Raw genomic sequence first — 23,808 nt, forward strand, 5'->3', positions numbered from 1 at the left:
CAGACACTACCACTACAATACAGACACTTCAACTATAATACAGACACTTCAACTATAATACTGACACTACCAATACATTACAGACATTAGCCCTATACTATAGACACTACACTACCACTACAATACAGACACTACCACTACAATACAGACACTTCAACTATAATACTGACACTACAAATACATTACAGACATTAGCCCTATACTATAGACACTACACTACTACTACAATACAGACACTACCACAACAATACAGACACTACCACTACAATACAGACACTACCACAACAATACAGACACTACCACTACAATTCAGACACTACCACTAAAAAACAGACACTACCACTACAATACGGACACTACCACTACAATACAGACACTACACTACCACTAAAATACAGACACTACACTACAATACAGACAGTACCACTACAATACAGACACTAAATTACCACTACAATACAGACACTACCACTACAATACAGACACTACCACTACAATACAGACACTTCCACTACAATAAAGACACTACCACTACAATACAGACACTACAACTACAATACAGACACTACCACTATAATACAGACACTACCACTACAATACAGACACTACCACTACAATACAGACACTACCACTAAAAAACAGACACTACCACTACAATACAGACACTACCACTACAATACAGACACTACCACTACAATACAGACACCACCACTACAATACAGACACTACCACAACAATACAGACACTACCACAACAATACAGACACAACCACAACAATACAGACACTACCACTACAAAACAGACACTACCACAACAATACAGACACTACCACTACAATTCAGACACTACCACTACAATACAGACACTACACTACCACTAAAATACAGACACTACACTACCACTAAAATACAGACACTACCACTACAATACAGACACTACCACAACAATACAGACACTACACTACAATACAGACACGGCAATTCCACTACAATACAGACACTACCACTACAATACAGACACTTCAACTATAATACAGACACTTCAACTATAATACTGACACTACCAATACATTACAGACATTAGCCCTATACTATAGACACTACACTACCACTACAATACAGACACTACCACTACAATACAGACACTTCAACTATAATACTGACACTACAAATACATTACAGACATTAGCCCTATACTATAGACACTACACTACTACTACAATACAGACACTACCACAACAATACAGACACTACCACTACAATACAGACACTACCACAACAATACAGACACTACCACTACAATTCAGACACTACCACTAAAAAACAGACACTACCACTACAATACGGACACTACCACTACAATACAGACACTACACTACCACTAAAATACAGACACTACACTACAATACAGACAGTACCACTACAATACAGACACTAAATTACCACTACAATACAGACACTACCACTACAATACAGACACTACCACTACAATACAGACACTTCCACTACAATAAAGACACTACCACTACAATACAGACACTACAACTACAATACAGACACTACCACTATAATACAGACACTACCACTACAATACAGACACTACCACTACAATACAGACACTACCACTAAAAAACAGACACTACCACTACAATACAGACACTACCACTACAATACAGACACTACCACTACAATACAGACACCACCACTACAATACAGACACTACCACAACAATACAGACACTACCACAACAATACAGACACAACCACAACAATACAGACACTACCACTACAAAACAGACACTACCACAACAATACAGACACTACCACTACAATTCAGACACTACCACTACAATACAGACACTACACTACCACTAAAATACAGACACTACACTACCACTAAAATACAGACACTACCACTACAATACAGACACTACCACAACAATACAGACACTACCACGACATTACAGACATTAGCACTATACTACAGACACTACACTACCACTAAAATACAGACACTACCACTAACAATACAGACACTACCACTACAATGCAGACACTACCACTACAATACAGACACTACCACTAAAATACAGACACTACCACTACAATACAGACACTACCACAACAATACAGACACTACCACTACAATACAGACACTACCACAACAATACAGACACTACCACTACAATACAGACACTACCACAACAATACAGGCACTACCACTACAATTCAGACACTACCACTACAATACAGACACTACACTACCACTAAAATACAGACACTACACTACCACTAAAATACAGACACTACCACTACAATACAGACACTACCACAACAATACAGACACTACCACTAAAATACAGACACTACCACAACAATACAGACACTACCACTACAATTCAGACACTACCACTACAATATTGACACTACACTACCACTAAAATACAGACACTACACTACCACTAAAATACAGACACTACCATTACAATACAGACACTACCACTACAATACAGACACTACCACTACAATACAGACACTACCACTACAATACAGACACTTCCACTACATTAAAGACACTACCACTACAATACATACACTACCACTATAATACAGACACTTCCACTACAATACAGACACCACCACTACAATACAGACACTACCACAACAATACAGACACTACCACAACAATACAGACACTACCACTACAATACAGACACTACCACAACAATACAGACACTACCACAACAATACAGACACTTCAACTATAATACAGACACTTCAACTATAATACTGACACTACCACTACATTACAGACATTAGCACTATACTACAGACACTACACTACCACTAAAATACAGACACTACCACTAAAAATACAGACACTACCACTACAATACAGACACTACCACTACAATACAGACACTACCACAACAATACAGACACTACCACTACAATTCAGACACTACCACTACAATACAGACACTACACTAACACTAAAATACAGACACTACACTACCACTAAAATACAGACACTACCACTACAATACAGACACTACCACAACAATACAGACACTACCACTACAATACAGACACTACCACTACAATTCAGACACTACCACTACAATACAGACACTACACTACCACTAAAATACAGACACTACACTACCACTAAAATACAGACACTACCACTACAATACAGACACTACCACTACAATACAGACGCTACCACTACAATACAGACACTTCCACTACATTAAAGACACTACCACTACAATACAGACACTACCACTATAATACAGACACTTCCACTACAATACAGACACCACCACTACAATACAGACACTACCACTACAATACAGACACTCCACTACAATACAGACCCCACCACTACAATACAGACCCCACCACTACAATACAGACACTACCACAACAATACAGACACTACCACAACAATACAGACACTACCACTACAATACAGACACTTCAACTATAATACTGACACTACCACGACATTACAGACATTAGCACTATACTACAGACACTACACTACCACTACAATACAGACACTACCACTACAATACAGACACTCCACTACAATACAGACCCCACCACTACAATACAGACCCCACCACTACAATACAGACACTACCACAACAATACAGACACTACCACAACAATACAGACACTACCACTACAATTCAGACACTACCACTACAATACAGACACTACACTACCACTAAAATACAGACACTACACTACCACTAAAATACAGACACTACCATTACAATACAGACACTACCACTACAATACAGACACTACCACTACAATACAGACACTACCACTACAATACAGACACTTCCACTACATTAAAGACACTACCACTACAATACATACACTACCACTATAATACAGACACTTCCACTACAATACAGACACCACCACTACAATACAGACACTACCACAACAATACAGACACTACCACAACAATACAGACACTACCACTACAATACAGACACTACCACAACAATACAGACACTACCACAACAATACAGACACTTCAACTATAATACAGACACTTCAACTATAATACTGACACTACCACTACATTACAGACATTAGCACTATACTACAGACACTACACTACCACTAAAATACAGACACTACCACTAAAAATACAGACACTACCACTACAATACAGACACTACCACTACAATACAGACACTACCACAACAATACAGACACTACCACTACAATTCAGACACTACCACTACAATACAGACACTACACTAACACTAAAATACAGACACTACACTACCACTAAAATACAGACACTACCACTACAATACAGACACTACCACAACAATACAGACACTACCACTACAATACAGACACTACCACTACAATTCAGACACTACCACTACAATACAGACACTACACTACCACTAAAATACAGACACTACACTACCACTAAAATACAGACACTACCACTACAATACAGACACTACCACTACAATACAGACACTACCACTACAATACAGACACTTCCACTACATTAAAGACACTACCACTACAATACAGACACTACCACTATAATACAGACACTTCCACTACAATACAGACACCACCACTACAATACAGACACTACCACTACAATACAGACACTCCACTACAATACAGACCCCACCACTACAATACAGACCCCACCACTACAATACAGACACTACCACAACAATACAGACACTACCACAACAATACAGACACTACCACTACAATACAGACACTTCAACTATAATACTGACACTACCACGACATTACAGACATTAGCACTATACTACAGACACTACACTACCACTACAATACAGACACTACACTACCACAACAATACAGACACTACCACTACAATACAGACACTACCAAAACAATACAGACACTACCACTACAATTCAGACACTACCACTAAAATACAGACACTACCACTACAATACAGACACTACCACAACAATACAGACACTACCGCTACAATACAGACACTTCCACTACAATACAGACACTTCCACTGCAATACAGACACTTCCACTACAATAAAGACACTACCACTACAATACAGACACTACCACAACAATACAGACACTACCACAACAATACAGACACTACCACTACCACCACAATACAAACACTAACACTACAATACAGACACAACACTACCACTGCAATACAGACACTGCACCACAATACAGACACTACACTTCCACTACAATACAGACACTACCACTACAAAATAGACACTACACTACCACTACAATACAGACATTACCACTACAATACAGACACTACCACGATAATACAGGCACTACCACTACAATACAGAAACTACCACTACAATACAGATACTACCACTACAACACAGACACTACACTACAATAAAGACACTACCACTACAATACAGACACTACCACTACAATACAGACACTCCACTACAATACAGACCCCACCACTACAATACAGACCCCACCACTACAATACAGACACTACCACAACAATACAGACACTACCACAACAATACAGACACTACCACTACAATACAGACACTTCAACTATAATACTGACACTACCACGACATTACAGACATTAGCACTATAATACAGACACTACACTACCACTACAATACAGACACTACACTACTACTACAATACAGACACTACACTACCACTACAGACACTACACTGCCACTAAAATACAGACACTACCACAACAATACAGACACTACACTACAATACAGACACAGCAATTCCACTACAATACAGACACTACCACTACAATAAAGACACTTCAACTATAATACAGACACTTCAACTATAATACTGACACTACCACTACATTACAGACATTAGCCCTATACTATAGACACTACACTACCACTACAATACAGACACTGCACTACTACTACAATACAGACACTACACTACCACTACAGACACTACACTACCACTAAAATACAGACACTACCACAACAATACAGACACTACACTACAATACAGACATGGCAATTCCACTACAATACAGACACTACCACTACAATACAGACACTTCAACTATAATACAGACACTTCAACTATAATACTGACACTACCTATACATTACAGACATTAGCCCTTTACTATAGACACTACACTACCACTACAATACAGACACTACACTACTACTACAATACAGACACTACCACAACAATACAGACACTACCACTACAATACAGACACTACCACAACAATACAGACACTACCACTACAATTCAGACACTTCCACTAAAAAACAGACACTACCACTACAATACGGACACTACCACTACAATACAGACACTACACTACCACTAAAATACAGACACTACACTACAATACAGACAGTACCACTTCAATACAGACACTACATTACCACTACAATACAGACACTACCACTACAATACAGACACTACCACGACAATACAGACACTTCCACTACAATAAAGACACTACCACTACAATACAGACACTACAACTACAATACAGACACTACCACTATAATACAGACACTACCACTACAATACAGACACTACCACTACAATACAGACACTACCACTAAAAAATAGACACTACCACTACAATACAGACACTACCACTACAATACAGACACTACCACTACAATACAGACACCACCACTACAATACAGACACTACCACAACAATACAGAAACTACCACAACAATACAGACACAACCACAACAATACAGACACTACCACTACAATACAGACACTACCACAACAATACAGACACTACCACAACAATACAGACACTTCAACTATAATACAGACACTTCAACTATAATACTGACACTACCACGACATTACAGACATTAGCACTATACTACAGACACTACACTACCACTACAATACAGACACTACAATACTACTACAATACAGACACTACACTACCACTACAGACACTACACTACCACTAAAATACAGACACTACCACTAAAAATACAGACACTACCACAACAATACAGACACTACCACCACAATACAGACACTACCACTAAAATACAGACACTACCACTACAATACAGACACTTCCACAACAATACAGACACTACCACTACAATACAGACACTACCACAACAATACAGACACTACCACTACAATACAGACACTACCACAACAATACAGACACTACCACTACAATTCAGACACTACCACTACAATACAGACACTACACTACCACTAAAATACAGACACTACACTACCACTAAAATACAGACACTACCACTACAATACAGACACTACCACAACAATACAGACACTACCACTACAATACAGACACTACCACAACAATACAGACACTACCACTACAATTCAGACACTACCACTACAATACAGACACTACACTACCACTAAAATACAGACACTACACTACCACTAAAATACAGACACTACCACTACAATACAGACACTACCACTACAATACAGACACTACCACTACAATACAGACACTACCACTACAATACAGACACTTCCACTACATTAAAGACACTACCACTACAATACAGACACTACCACTATAATACAGACACTTCCACTACAATACAGACACCACCACTACAATACAGACACTACCACAACAATACAGACACTACCACAACAATACAGACACTACCACTACAATACAGACACTACCACAACAATACAGACACTACCACTACAATACAGACACTTCCACTACAATAAAGACACTACCACTACAATACAGACACTACAACTACAATACAGACACTACCACAACAATACAGACAATACCACTACAATTCAGACACTTCCACTAAAAAAACAGACACTACCACTACAATACGGACACTACCACTACAATACAGACACTACACTACCACCATAATACAGACACTTCCACTACAATACAGACACCACCACTACAATACAGACACTACCACAACAATACAGACACTACCACAACAATACAGACACTACCACTACAATACAGACACTACCACAACAATACAGACACTACCACAACAATACAGACACTTCAACTATAATACAGACACTTCAACTATAATACTGACACTACCACTACATTACAGACATTAGCACTATACTACAGACACTACACTACCACTACAATACAGACACTACACTACTACTACAATACAGACACTACACTACCACTACAATACAGACACTACCACTAAAAATACAGACACTACCACTACAATACAGACACTACCACAACAATACAGACACTACCACTACAATACAGACACTACACTACCACTAAAATACAGACACTACACTACCACTAAAATACAGACACTACCACTACAATACAGACACTACCACAACAATACAGACACTACCACTACAATACAGACACTACCACAACAATACAGACACTACCACTACAATTCAGACACTACCACTACAATACAGACACTACACTACCACTAAAATACAGACACTACACTACCACTAAAATACAGACACTACCAATTCAATACAGACACTACCACTACAATACAGACACTACCACTACAATACAGACACTTCCACTACATTAAAGACACTACCACTACAATACAGACACTACCACTATAATACAGACACTTCCACTACAATAAAGACACCACCACTACAATACAGACACTACCACTACAATACAGACACTCCACTACAATACAGACCCCACCACTACAATACAGACCCCACCACTACAATACAGACACTACCACAACAATACAGACACTACCACAACAATACAGACACTACCACTACAATACAGACACTTCAACTATAATACTGACACTACCACGACATTACAGACATTAGCACTATACTACAGACACTACACTACCGCTACAATACAGACACTACACTACCACAACAATACAGACACTACCAAAACAATACATACACTACCACTACAATTCAGACACTACCACTAAAAAACAGACACTACCACTACAATACAGACACTACCACTACAATACAGACACCACCACTACAATACAGACACTACCACTACAATACAGACACTACCACTACAATACAGACACTACACTACCACTAAAATACAGACACTACACTACAATACAGACAGTACCACTACAATACAGACACTACACTACCACTAAAATACAGACACTACCACTACAATACAGACACTACCACTACAATACAGACACTTCCACTACAATAAAGACACTACCACTACAATACAGACACTACCACTACAATACAGACACTACCACTACAATACAGACACTACCACTACAATACAGACACTACCACTACAATACAGACACCACCACTACAATACAGACACTACCACAACAATACAGACACTACCACAACAATACAGACACTACCACAACAATACAGACACTACCACTACAATACAGACACTACCACAACAATACAGACACTACCACTACAATTCAGACACTACCACTACAATACAGACACTACACTACCACTAAAATACAGACACTACACTACAATACAGACACTACACTACCACTAAAATACAGACACTACACTACCACTAAAATACAGACACTACCACTACAATACAGACACTACCACTACAATACAGACACTACCACAACAATAGAGACACTTCCACTACAATAAAGACACTACCACTACAATACAGACACTACCACTACAATACAGACACTACCACTACAATACAGACACTACCACTACAATATAGACACCACCACTACAAAACAGACACTACCACTACAATACAGACACTACCACTACAATACAGACGCCACCACTACAATACAGACACTACCACAACAATACAGACACTAACACAACAATACAGACACTACCACAACAATACAGACACTACCACTACAATACAGACAGTACCACTACAATACAGACACTACCACTGCAATAGAGACACTACCACTGCAATACAGACACTACCACTACAATACAGACACTACCACTACAATACAGACACTACCACAATATTACAGACACTACACTACAATACAGACACGGCAATTCCACTACAATACAGACACTACCACTACAATACAGACACTACCACTACTATACAGACACTACACTTCCACTACAATACAGACACTACCACTACAATACAGAAACTAAACTACTACTGCAATACAGACACTACACTTCAACTGCAATACAGACACTGCACTACAATACAGACACAACCACTACAATACAGACACTACCACTACAAAACAAACACTACCACAACAATACAGACACTACCACTACAATACAGACACTACACCACCACTACAATACATACACTACACTACAATACAGACAAGACACTACCACTACAATACAGACACTACACTACCACTACAGAAGACACTACACTACCACTACAATACAGACACTACCACTACAAAACAAACACTACCACAACAATACAGACACTACCACTACAATACAGACACTACCACTACAATACAGACACTACACCACCACTACAATACATACACTACACTACAATACAGACAAGACACTACCACTACAATACAGACACTACACTACCACTACAGAAGACACTACACTACCACTAAAATACAGTCACTACCACTACAATACAGACAATACCACTACAATACAGACACTACAACTATAATACAGACACTACCACTACAATACAGACACTACCACAACAATACAGACACTACCACTACAATACAGACACTTCCACTACATTAAAGACACTACCACTACAATACAGACACTACCACTATAATACAGACACTTCCACTACAATACAGACACCACCACTACAATACAGACACTACCACTACAATACAGACACTACACTACAATACAGACCCCACCACTACAATACAGACCCCACCACTACAATACAGACACTACCACAACAATACAGACACTACCACAACAATACAGACACTACCACTACAATACAGACACTTCAACTATAATACTGACACTACCACGACATTACAGACATTAGCACTATACTACAGACACTACACTACCACTACAATACAGACACTACACTACCACAACAATACAGACACTACCAAAACAATACAGACACGGCCAATACAATTCAGACACTACCACTAAAAAACAGACACTACCACTACAATACAGACACTACCACTACAATACAGACACCACCACTACAATACAGACACTACCACTACAATACAGACACTACCACTACAATACAGACACTACACTACCACTAAAATACAGACACTACACTACAATACAGACAATACCACTACAATACAGACACTACACTACCACTAAAATACAGACACTACCACTACAATACAGACACTACCACTACAATACAGACACTTCCACTACAATAAAGACACTACCACTACAATACAGACACTACCACTACAATACAGACACTACCACTACAATACAGACACTACCACTACAATACAGACACTACCACTAAAAAACAGACTCTACCACTACAATACAGACACTACCACTACAATACAGACACTAACACTACAATACAGACACCACCACTACAATACAGACACTACCACAACAATACAGACACTACCACAACAATACAGACACTACCACAACAATACAGACACTACCACTACAATACAGACACTACCACAACAATACAGACACTACCCCTACAATTCAGACACTACCACTACAATACAGACACTACACTACCACTAAAATACAGACACTACAGTACAATACAGACACTACACTACCACTAAAATACAGACACTACCACTACAATACAGACACTACCACTACAATACAGACACTACCACAACAATAGAGACACTTCCACTGCAATAAAGACACTACCACTACAATACAGACACTACCACTACAATACAGACACTACCACTACAATGCAGACACTACCACTACAATATAGACACCACCACTACAAAACAGACACTACCACTACAATACAGACACTACCACTACAATACAGACCCCACCACTACAATACAGACACTACCACAACAATACAGACACTAACACAACAATACAGACACTACCACAACAATACAGACACTACCACTACAATACAGACACTACCACTACAATACAGACACTACCACTGCAATAGAGACACTACCACTGCAATACAGACACTACCACTACAGTACAGACACTACCACTACAATACAGACACTTCCACTACAATACAGACACCACCACTACAATACAGACACTACCACAACAATACAGACACTACCACAACAATACAGACACTACCACTACAATACAGACACTACCACAACAATACAGACACTACCACTATAATACAGACACTTCCACTACAATACAGACACCACCACTACAATACAGACACTACCACAACAATACAGACACTACCACAACAATACAGACACTACCACTACAATACAGACACTACCACAACAATACAGACACTACAACTACAATACAGACACTACCACAACAATACAGACAATACCACTACAATTCAGACACTTCCACTAAAAAACAGACACTACCACTACAATACGGACACTACCACTACAATACAGACACTACACTACCACTATAATACAGACACTTCCACTACAATACAGACACCACCACTACAATACAGACACTACCACAACAATACAGACACTACCACAACAATACAGACACTACCACTACAATACAGACACTACCACAACAATACAGACACTACAACTATAATACAGACACTACCACTACAATACAGACACTACCACAACAATACAGACACTACCACTACAATACAGACACTTCCACTACATTAAAGACACTACCACTACAATACAGACACTACCACTATAATACAGACACTTCCACTACAATACAGACACCACCACTACAATACAGACACTACCACTACAATACAGACACTACACTACAATACAGACCCCACCACTACAATACAGACCCCACCACTACAATACAGACACTACCACAACAATACAGACACTACCACAACAATACAGACACTACCACTACAATACAGACACTTCAACTATAATACTGACACTACCACGACATTACAGACATTAGCACTATACTACAGACACTACACTACCACTACAATACAGACACTACACTACCACAACAATACAGACACTACCAAAACAATACAGACACTACCAATACAATTCAGACACTACCACTAAAAAACAGACACTACCACTACAATACAGACACTACCACTACAATACAGACACCACCACTACAATACAGACACTACCACTACAATACAGACACTACCACTACAATACAGACACTACACTACCACTAAAATACAGACACTACACTACAATACAGACAGTACCACCACAATACAGACACTACACTACCACTAAAATACAGACACTACCACTACAATACAGACACTACCACTACAATACAGACACTTCCACTACAATAAAGACACTACCACTACAATACAGACACTACCACTACAATACAGACACTACCACTACAATACAGACACTACCACTACAATACAGACACTACCACTACAATACAGACACTACCACTAAAAAACAGACTCTACCACTACAATACAGACACTACCACTACAATACAGACACTACCACTACAATACAGACACCACCACTACAATACAGACACTACCACAACAATACAGACACTACCACAACAATACAGACACTACCACAACAATACAGACACTACCACTACAATACAGACACTACCACAACAATACAGACACTACCCCTACAATTCAGACACTACCACTACAATACAGACACTACACTACCACTAAAATACAGACACTACACTACAATACAGACACTACACTACCACTAAAATACAGACACTACCACTACAATACAGACACTACCACTACAATACAGACACTACCACAACAATAGAGACACTTCCACTACAATAAAGACACTACCACTACAATACAGACACTACCACTACAATACAGACACTACCACTACAATACAGACACTACCACTACAATATAGACACCACCACTACAAAACAGACACTACCACTACAATACAGACACTACCACTACAATACAGACCCCACCACTACAATACAGACACTACCACAACAATACAGACACTAACACAACAATACAGACACTACCACAACAATACAGACACTACCACTACAATACCGACACTACCACTACAATACAGACACTACCACTGCAATAGAGACACTACCACTGCAATACAGACACTACCACTACAGTACAGACACTACCACTACAATACAGACACTTCCACTACAATACAGACACCACCACTACAATACAGACACTACCACAACAATACAGACACTACCACAACACTACAATACAGACACTACCACTACAATACAGACACTACCACTACAATACAGACACTACCACTACAATACAGACACTACCACTGCAATAGAGACACTACCACTGCAATACAGACACTACCACTACAGTACAGACACTACCACTACAATACAGACACTACCACAACATTACAGACACTATACTACAATACAGACACGGCAATTCCACTACAATACAGACACTACCACTACAATACAGACACTACCACTACTATACAGACACTACACTTCCACTACAATACAGACACTAAACTACTACTGCAATACAGACACTACACTTCAACTGCAATACAGACACTGCACTACAATACAGACACAACCACTACAATACAGACACTACCACTACAAAACAAACACTACCACAACAATACAGACACTACCACTACAATACAGACACTACCACTACAATACAGACACTACACCACCACTACAATACATTCACTACACTACAATACAGACAAGACACTACCACTACAATACAGACACTACACTACCACTACAGAAGACACTACACTAACACTAAAATACAGTCACTACCACTACAATACAGACACTACCACTACAATACAGACACTACAACTATAATACAGACACTACCACTACATTACAGATACTACCACTACAATACAGACACTACCACTACAATACAGACACTACCACAACAATACAGACACTACACTACAATACAGACACGGCAATTCCACTACAATAGACACTACACTACCACTAAAATACAATCACTACCACTAAAATACAGTCACTACCACTACAATACAGACACTACCACTACAATACAGACACTACCACTACAATACAGACACTACCACTACTATACCACTACAATACAGACATTACCACTACAATACAGACACTGCACTGCCACTGCATTACATTCACTACACTACCACTAAAATACAGACACTACCTTTACAATAGACATTACCACTACAATACAGACATTACCACTACAATACAGACACTACAATACAGACACTACCACTACAATACAGACACTACACTACCACTACAATACAGACACTACCACTACAATACAGACACTACCACTATAATACAGACACTACACTATCACTATACTACAGACACTACCACTACAATACAGACACTACCACTACAATACAGACACTACACTACAATACAGACACTTCCACTACAATACAGACACTACACTACAAGTGCTCTACAGACACTACCACTGCAATATAATACAGACACTTCCACTACAATACAGACACTACCACTACAATACAGACACTACCACTACATTACAGACACTTCCACTACAATACAGACATTACCACTACAATACAGACACTACCACTACAATACAGACACTACACTACCACTACAATACAGACACTACACTACCACTATAATACAGACACTACACTACCACTATAAAACAGACACTACCACTACAATACAGACATTACCACTACAATACAGACACTACCACTACATTACAGACACTACCACTACAATACAGACACTACCACTACAAAACAGACACTACCACTACATTACAGACACTTCCACTACAATACAGACATTACCACTACAATATAGACACTACCGCTACAATACAGTTATTGTTTCCCTGAACCCTAATCCTCCTCTCCCTTTCCTCTCTCTCTCTCTGCAGACATAGCGGTAGTTGATATGAGTGATGTGTTCCGGCAGCCGTCGTTGTTTTACCATCTGGGTGTCAGAGAGAGCTTCGACATGGCCAACAATGTCATCCTGTACCATGACACTGACCCCGACACCGCTTTGTCACTGAAGGTACACACAAACACAGCGGAATCCAAGCTGGGTAGATACAGATGCCATATTTCAATTCCTCCTGTTGCTGCAGAAAGGCAAAGACTTCTAAAACTTGTAATTTCCACTTTAAAATATCACACTTTATTTGCCCTACCTGAAAATTGCATCAACCCCAACAAAAAAATAATTATTATTAAAAAAGGAGATTATTTTCTTGCTCTGTGAAACTGGCTCAAATTAAGATACGGCACCTGTAGGGTGAGGGGGCGTTGGCTGTGAGGTCATAGATGGCATTCCATCCTCTGAACAACATAGCGGACTGGGTTTATTTACAGCCCAGTGTGTGTTCTTTGTCTGTGTGTTTGTCTGTGTGTGTGTCTGTTGTTCGTTGTTCTGCTGCGTGTGTGTGCTTTAGCCACAGTTGCAGTGGACTAGGTGTCAGGCAGCTATTTCCACAGTGATAAAAAGGAATGTTGTTGTAACTGAAGTAAGTGTAGGGACTCTTAATGCCAAACAGCACAACTCAACAGATAGTGTGTTGTAGTAGTGTGCAGTCTAACTCTCTCAAATGTATTCTTACAATTATTTCTCTCTTTTGTAGGACATGGTGGCACAGAAAAACACTGTAAGTACCTGCATGAGTACTAAAATACTTCTTCATCTTTAGCCTCTGAACTTTCTCTCTATCTCTGTGTTGTTGTTGTTGTGTTGTTCACTCTGTGTGTCTGTGGAGAAGGCGTCTAGAACACAGACATTAGGGTTCCCCTGGGTTCAGCTCCCTCCAGAGTACAGAGGCTCTGGATTACGCAACAAAGTAGGTACTGCTACAAATTACCCTGAGAGTCTCCTCCGGTTTAACACATGCCTTTGCCATAGAGGGGGGCAGAGTCTCTAGCAACTTAACTCTAACCTCTGATCCAGCTCAACTTAACTCTAACCTCTGATCCAGCTCACCTTAACTCTAACCTCTGATCCAGCTCACCTGAACTCTAACCTCTGATCCAGCTCACCTTAACTCTAACCTCTGACCCAGCTCACCTTAACTCTAACCTCTGATCCAGCTCACCTTAACTCTAACCTCTGACCCAGCTCACCTTAACTCTAACCTCCGACCCAGCTCACCTTAACTCTAACCTCTGACCCAGCTCGCCTTAACTCTAACCTCCGACCCAGCTCACCTTAACTCTAACCTCTGACCCAGCTCACCTTAACTCTAACCTCCGACCCAGCTCACCTTAACTCTAACCTCTGATCCAGCTCACCTTAACTCTAACCTCTGACCCAGCTCACCTTAACTCTAACCTCCGACCCAGCTCACCTTAACTCTAACCTCTGACCCAGCTCACCTTAACTCTAACCTCCGACCCAGCTCACCTTAACTCTAACCTCTGATCCAGCTCACCTTAACTCTAACCTCTGACCCAGCTCACCTTAACTCTAACCTCCGACCCAGCTCACCTTAACTCTAACCTCCGACCCAGCTCACCTTAACTCTAACCTCTGACCTTGCTCTCCCTAACCTTTGACCCTGCTCACCTTAACCTCCGACCCTGCTCACCTTAACTCTAACCTCTGACCCAGCTCACCTTAACTCTAACCATTGACCCTGCTCACCCTAACCTCTGACCCTGCTCTCCCTAACCTCTGACCCTGCTCGCCTTAACCTCTGACCTTGCTCACCAGAGTCTGTGTGTGTGTGACCTTTACTCACCTCACCTTAGTATCTGCCCCCTAGAAGTGTGTTGGGATGAGAAGGCACAATGACCTGTGTGTGTATGAAGTGCATACCAGAGATATTTATCTCATTCTAAATACATGGCTCTGGAGTATTGTGTTGCACTCTATGATAGAGTAGTTTATGTGGTTGGGACACAAATACCTGCTTCTTGATTTCAGTGCTGTTGGACTGACTTGTTGTGAACATGTTCAGAGTTTTCCCTTCATCAAGCTGAGCTGTGTGTGTGTGTGTGTGTGTGTGTGTGTGTGTGTGTGTGTGTGTGTGTGTGTGTGTGTGTGTGTGTGTGTGTGTGTGTGTGTATATGTGTGTGTGTGTGTATATGTGTGTGTGTGTGTGTGTGTGTGTGTGTGTGTGTGTGTGTGTGTGTGTGTGTGTGTGTGAGAGAGAGACTGTAAACCCAAGATTAAATTTGTAATTTGGGAACGATCCCTGTAAAAAGCACTGGCTCTGACTCCCATCCAAACAGCTACCCGATCTCCAATACACACATAACATCTGAACTTCAACCTTTATGGTGACGATGTGGCGGAGCACGGCCATGTGACTGCCATCACTGTGGAATCATGGGATATGACCTGCTCTCCAGAGTGTTAACGAGGCTAACAGCTGATGACCAAATCAACCTTTCTTGAAAACCTGATATTCATTTCAACAAGACTAACCTGTTTAAATAAAGGTTAAGTAAAAAAATGGACCTCCAAATCTACTGACCCTCTTTCTTCCCCTTTCTATATCTGTATCTCTCCCTACCACCCCCTTTCTATATCTCTATCTCTCCCTACCACCCCCTTTCTATATCTTTATCTCTCCCTACCACCCCCTTTCTATATCTCTATCTCTCCCTACCACCCCCTTTCTATATCTATTTCTCTCCCTACCACCCCCTTTCTATATCTCGTTCTCTCCCTACCACCCCCTTTCTATATCTCTATCTCTACCTACCACCCCCTTTCTATATCTATATCTCTCCCTACCACCCCCTTTCTATATCTATATCTCTTCCTACCACCCCCTTTCTATGTCTCTATCTCTCCCTACCACCCCCTTTCTATATCTCTATCTCTCCCTACCACCCCCTTTCTATATCTCTATCTCTCCCTACCACCCCTTTCTATATCTCTTTCTCTCCCTACCACCCCCTTTCTATATCTATATATCTTCCTATCACCCCCTTTCTATATCTCTATCTCTCCCTACCACCCCCTTTCTATATCTCTATCTCTCCCTACCACCCCCTTTCTATATCTCTATCTCTACCTACCACCCCCTTTCTATATCTATATCTCTCCCTACCACCCCCTTTCTATATCTATATCTCTCCCTACCCCCCTCCTTTCTCCCTATGCCCCCTCCCTCCTTCCCTCTTTCTATATCTCTATCTCTCCCTACCACCCCCTTTCTATATCTCTATCTCTCCCTACCACCCCCTTTCTATATCTCTATCTCTCCCTACCACCCCTTTCTATATCTCTATCTCTCCCTACCGCCCCCTTTCTATATCTCTATCTCTTCCTACCACCCCCTTTCTATATCTCTCCCTACTACCCCCTTTCTATATCTCTATCTCTCCCTACCACCCACTTTCTATATCTCTATCTCTTCCTACCACCCTCTTTCTATATCTCTCCCTACCACCCCCATTTCTATATCTCTATCTCTCCCTACCACCCCCTTTCTATATCTCTATCTCTCCCTACCACCCCCTTTCTATATCTCCATCTCTCCCTACTCCCCTCCTTTCTCCCTATGCCCCCTCCCTCCTTCCCTCTTTCTATATCTATATCTCTTCCTACCACCCCCTTTCTATGTCTCTATCTCTCCCTACCACCCCCTTTCTATATCTCTATCTCTCCCTACCACCCCTTTCTATATCTCTATCTCTCCCTACCACCCCCTTTCTATATCTATATATCTTCATATCACCCCCTTTCTATATCTCGATCTCTCCCTACCACCCCCTTTCTATATCTATATCTCTCCCTACCCCCCTCCTTTCTCCCTATGCCCCCTCCCTCCTTCCCTCTTTCTATATCTATATCTCTCGATACCACCCCCTTTCTATATCTTTATCTCTCCCTACCACCCCCTTTCTATATCTCTATCTCTCCCTACCACCCCCTTTCTATATCTCTATCTCTCCCTACCACCCCCTTTCTATATCTAAATCTCTCCCTACCGCCCCCTTTCTATATCTCTATCTCTTCCTACCACCCCCTTTCGATATCTCTCCCTACTACCCCCTTTCTATATCTCTATCTCTCCCTACCACCCCCTTTCTATATCTCTATCTCTTACTACCACCCCCTTTCTATATCTCTCCCTACCACCCCCTTTCTATATCTCTCCCTACCACCCCCTTTCTACATCTCTATCTCTCCCTACCACCCCCTTTCTATATCTCTATCTCTCCCTACTCCCCTCCTTTCTCCCTATGCCCCCTCCCTCCTTCCCTCTTTCTATATCTATATCTCTTCCTACCACCCCCTTTCTATATATCTATCTCTCCCTACCACCCCCTTTCTATATCTCTCCCTACCACCCCCTTTCTATATCTCTCTCTCCCCCTACCCCCCTCCTTTCTCCCTATGCCCCTCCCTCCTTCCGTCTTTCTATATCTCTATCTCTCCCTATCACCCCCTTTCTATATCTCTATCTCTTCCTACCACCCCCTTTCTATATCTCTATCTCTTCCTACCACCCTCTTTCTATATCTCTATCTCTCCCTACCACCCCTTTCTATATCTATATCTCTCCCTACCACCCACTTTCTATATCTATATCTCTCCCTACCACCCCCTTTCTATATCTCTATCTCTCCCTACCCCCCTCCTTTCTCCCTATGCCCCCTCCATCCTTCCCTCTTTCTATATCTCTATCTCTCCCTACCACCCCCTTTCTATATCTCTGTCTCTCCCTACCACCCCCTTTCTATATCTCTATCTCTCCCTACCCCCCCTTTATATATCTCTATCTCTCCCTACCCCCCTCCTTTCTCCCTATGCCCCCTCCCTCCTTCCCTCTTTCTTTCTGTCTCCAGGCGTCCAGTGGTAACTACTACTTCATCCCTTATGTGCTGACTCCTAACCATGAGTATATGTGTTGTGAGAGCGATGCCCAGAGGAGGGCCAGTGAATACATGCAGCCCAGCTGGGACAGCCTGCTGAGTCCTCTCTGTCTGCCACTCACCGACCGCTTCACCTCACTGCTCAAGGACATCCACGTCACTTCCTGGTAACACACACACAAACACAGACATGCATGCACGCGCATACACACACACACACACACACTATTAAACATGATGGAAAGAAGGGCTACTGACTCAAGTTGAACTGGAAATGTAACATAAGACCAAGAGAGAATCCACGCTGGTCTCAGGGCTGGGGCAGAAGAGTCTCAGGGCTGGGGTAGAAGAGTCTCAGGGCTGGGGCAGAAGAGTCTCAGGGCTGGGGTAGAAGAGTCTCAGGGCTGGGGCAGAAGAGTCAGGGCTGAGGTAGAAGAGTCTCAGGGCTGGGGTAGAAGAGTCTCAGGGCTGGGGTACAAGAGTCTCAGGGCTGGGGCAGAAGAGTCTCAGGGCTGGGGCGGAAGAGTCTCAGGGCTGGGGCGGAAGAGTCTCAGGGCTGGGGCGGATGTGTCTCAGGACTGGGGCGGAAGTGTCTCAGGGCTGGGGCAGAAGAGTCTCAGGGCTGGGGTAGAAGAGTCTCAGGGCTGGGGCAGAAGAGTCTCAGAGCTGGGGCAGAAGAGTCTCAGGGCTGGGGCAAAAGAGTCTCAGGGCTGGGGTAGAAGAGTCTCAGGGCTGGGGCAGAAGAGTCTCAGGGCTGGGGCAGAAGAGTCTCAGGGCTGGGGCAGAAGAGTCTCAGGGCTGGGGCAGAAGAGTCTCAGGGCTGGGGTAGAAGAGTCTCAGGGCTGGGGCAGAAGAGTCTCAGGGCTGGGGCAGAAGAGTCTCAGGGCTGGGGCAGAAGAGTCTCAGGGCTGGGGCAGAATAGTCTCAGGGCTGGGGCAGAAGAGTCTCAGGGCTGGGGTAGAAGAGTCTCAGGGCTGGGGTAGAAGAGTCTCAGGGCTGGGGCAGAAGAGTCTCAGGGCTGGGGCAGAAGAGTCTCAGGGCTGGGGCAGAAGAGTCTCAGGGCTGGGGCAGAATAGTCTCAGGGCTGGGGCAGAAGAGTCTCAGGGCTGGGGTAGAAGAGTCTCAGGGCTGGGGTAGAAGAGTCTCAGGGCTGGGGCAGAAGAGTCTCAGGGCTGGGGTAGAAGAGTCTCAGGGCTGGGGCAGAAGAGTCTCAGGGCTGGGGAGGACAGGAGCAGCACTGGAGGCAGGACAGGAGATGGGCCAGAGGTGGGTGGGGCAACATCTGACTGGTAGGAGAGGTGGGAGCATTACAGAAATCAAGTCTCTCCCCCCTTTTTCTCTCTCCCACCCCCCTCTCTCTCTCCCCCACCCCCCTCTTTCTCTCTCTCTCCCCTCCCTCTCTCCCCTGCTCTCCCCCGCTCTCTCTCTAACCCCCCTCTCTCACCTCTCTCTCCCCCCTCTTTCTCTTTCCCACGCCCTCTCTCTCTCTTCCCCTCCCTCTCTTTCCCGCTCTCTCTCTTCCCCCTCTCTCCCCCGCTCTTTTTTTCTCTCTCTCACCCCCCCCCCCCTCCCCCGCTTTCTCTCTCTCCCCCTCTCTCCCCTCTCTCTCTGTAGTGCCTCATTTAAGGACACTCTGCTGAATGACATCAGGAAGGCCCGTGATAAGTACCAGGGGGAGGAGCTAGCCAAGGAGCTGTCTCGTATCAAACTGCGCATCGACAACACAGAGGTCCTAACACAGGACATCGTCATGAACCTGCTGTTCTCATACAGAGACATACAGGACTATGATGCCATGGTGAAACTGGTCCAGACTCTGGAGATGCTGCCTACCTGTGACCTGGCCACACAGCCCATGATACAGTTCCACTACGCTTTCGCTCTCAACAGGTAACGCACGCACGCACACACACACACACACACACACACACACATGCACACACGAGCGCACGCACAGACACACACACACGCACACCTTGCAGTGTCTGAACCTCCGTGTAGATAGGTAGGTCTGTAATATGGTGTATGGCTGTTCCAGAATGTTTCATGATTAACGTCATTATTATCACTATTTACACACACACTCACACACACACACACACACACACACACACACACACACACACACACACACACACACACACACACACACACACACACACACACACACACACACACACCTTGCAGTGTCTGAACCTCCATGTAGATAGGTAGGTCTGTAATATGGTTGTTCAGCTGCTCCAGAATGTTTCATGATTAACGTCATTATTATCGTTATTGTCATTTTTTCACACACACAAACTCAAACACATACACGTACACACACACACACAAACTCAAACACATACAAGTACACACGCACACACATACACGTAAACACACACACACAAACTCAAACACATACACGTACACACACACAAACTCAAACGCATACACGTACACACACACAAACTCAAACGCATACACGTACACACACACAAACTCAAACGCATACACGTACACACACACAAACTCAAACGCATACACGTACACACACACAAACTCAAACGCATACACGTACACACACACAAACTCAAACGCATACACGTACACACACACAAACTTAAACACATACACGTACACACACACGGCTGGTGAGCCTGAAAGGGGAACCGAAGCACTAGGTTCTAGACCGCCAAATAGCTCTAACTGTAAACCACCATGCTTTTGTTTTTATTACATCACTGACTAGACAGAAACATTATGGAGTTGTGATTTATAATGGCCTTTTAATGCTCGTTGCTCAAGTGGTTTGCAGGTCATTTAAACTCTGT

At 42.3% G+C, this 23,808-nt stretch overlaps 1 protein-coding gene across 2 annotated transcripts in view; it reads left to right on the top strand.

Moving 5' to 3' along the window:
* The window catches only part of LOC139420271 (mitogen-activated protein kinase kinase kinase 15), a 160,623-nt gene that overhangs the window by 104,983 nt on the left and 31,832 nt on the right, over nt 1–23,808 (top strand). Inside the window, exons 2-6 of one of the 2 annotated variants that reach the window (XM_071170170.1) lie at nt 16,072–16,211; nt 16,795–16,818; nt 16,930–17,007; nt 20,969–21,162; nt 22,610–22,885. In XM_071170170.1, coding sequence (XP_071026271.1) covers nt 16,072–16,211; nt 16,795–16,818; nt 16,930–17,007; nt 20,969–21,162; nt 22,610–22,885 — 712 coding nt within the window. The remainder of the gene's footprint in view (nt 1–16,071; nt 16,212–16,794; nt 16,819–16,929; nt 17,008–20,968; nt 21,163–22,609; nt 22,886–23,808) is intronic. The other variant, XM_071170171.1, reaches the window with a different exon arrangement.

This window comes from Oncorhynchus clarkii, chromosome 11, assembly GCF_045791955.1.
Source record: "Oncorhynchus clarkii lewisi isolate Uvic-CL-2024 chromosome 11, UVic_Ocla_1.0, whole genome shotgun sequence".
In the NCBI taxonomy this organism is placed as follows: Eukaryota; Metazoa; Chordata; class Actinopteri; order Salmoniformes; family Salmonidae; genus Oncorhynchus; species Oncorhynchus clarkii.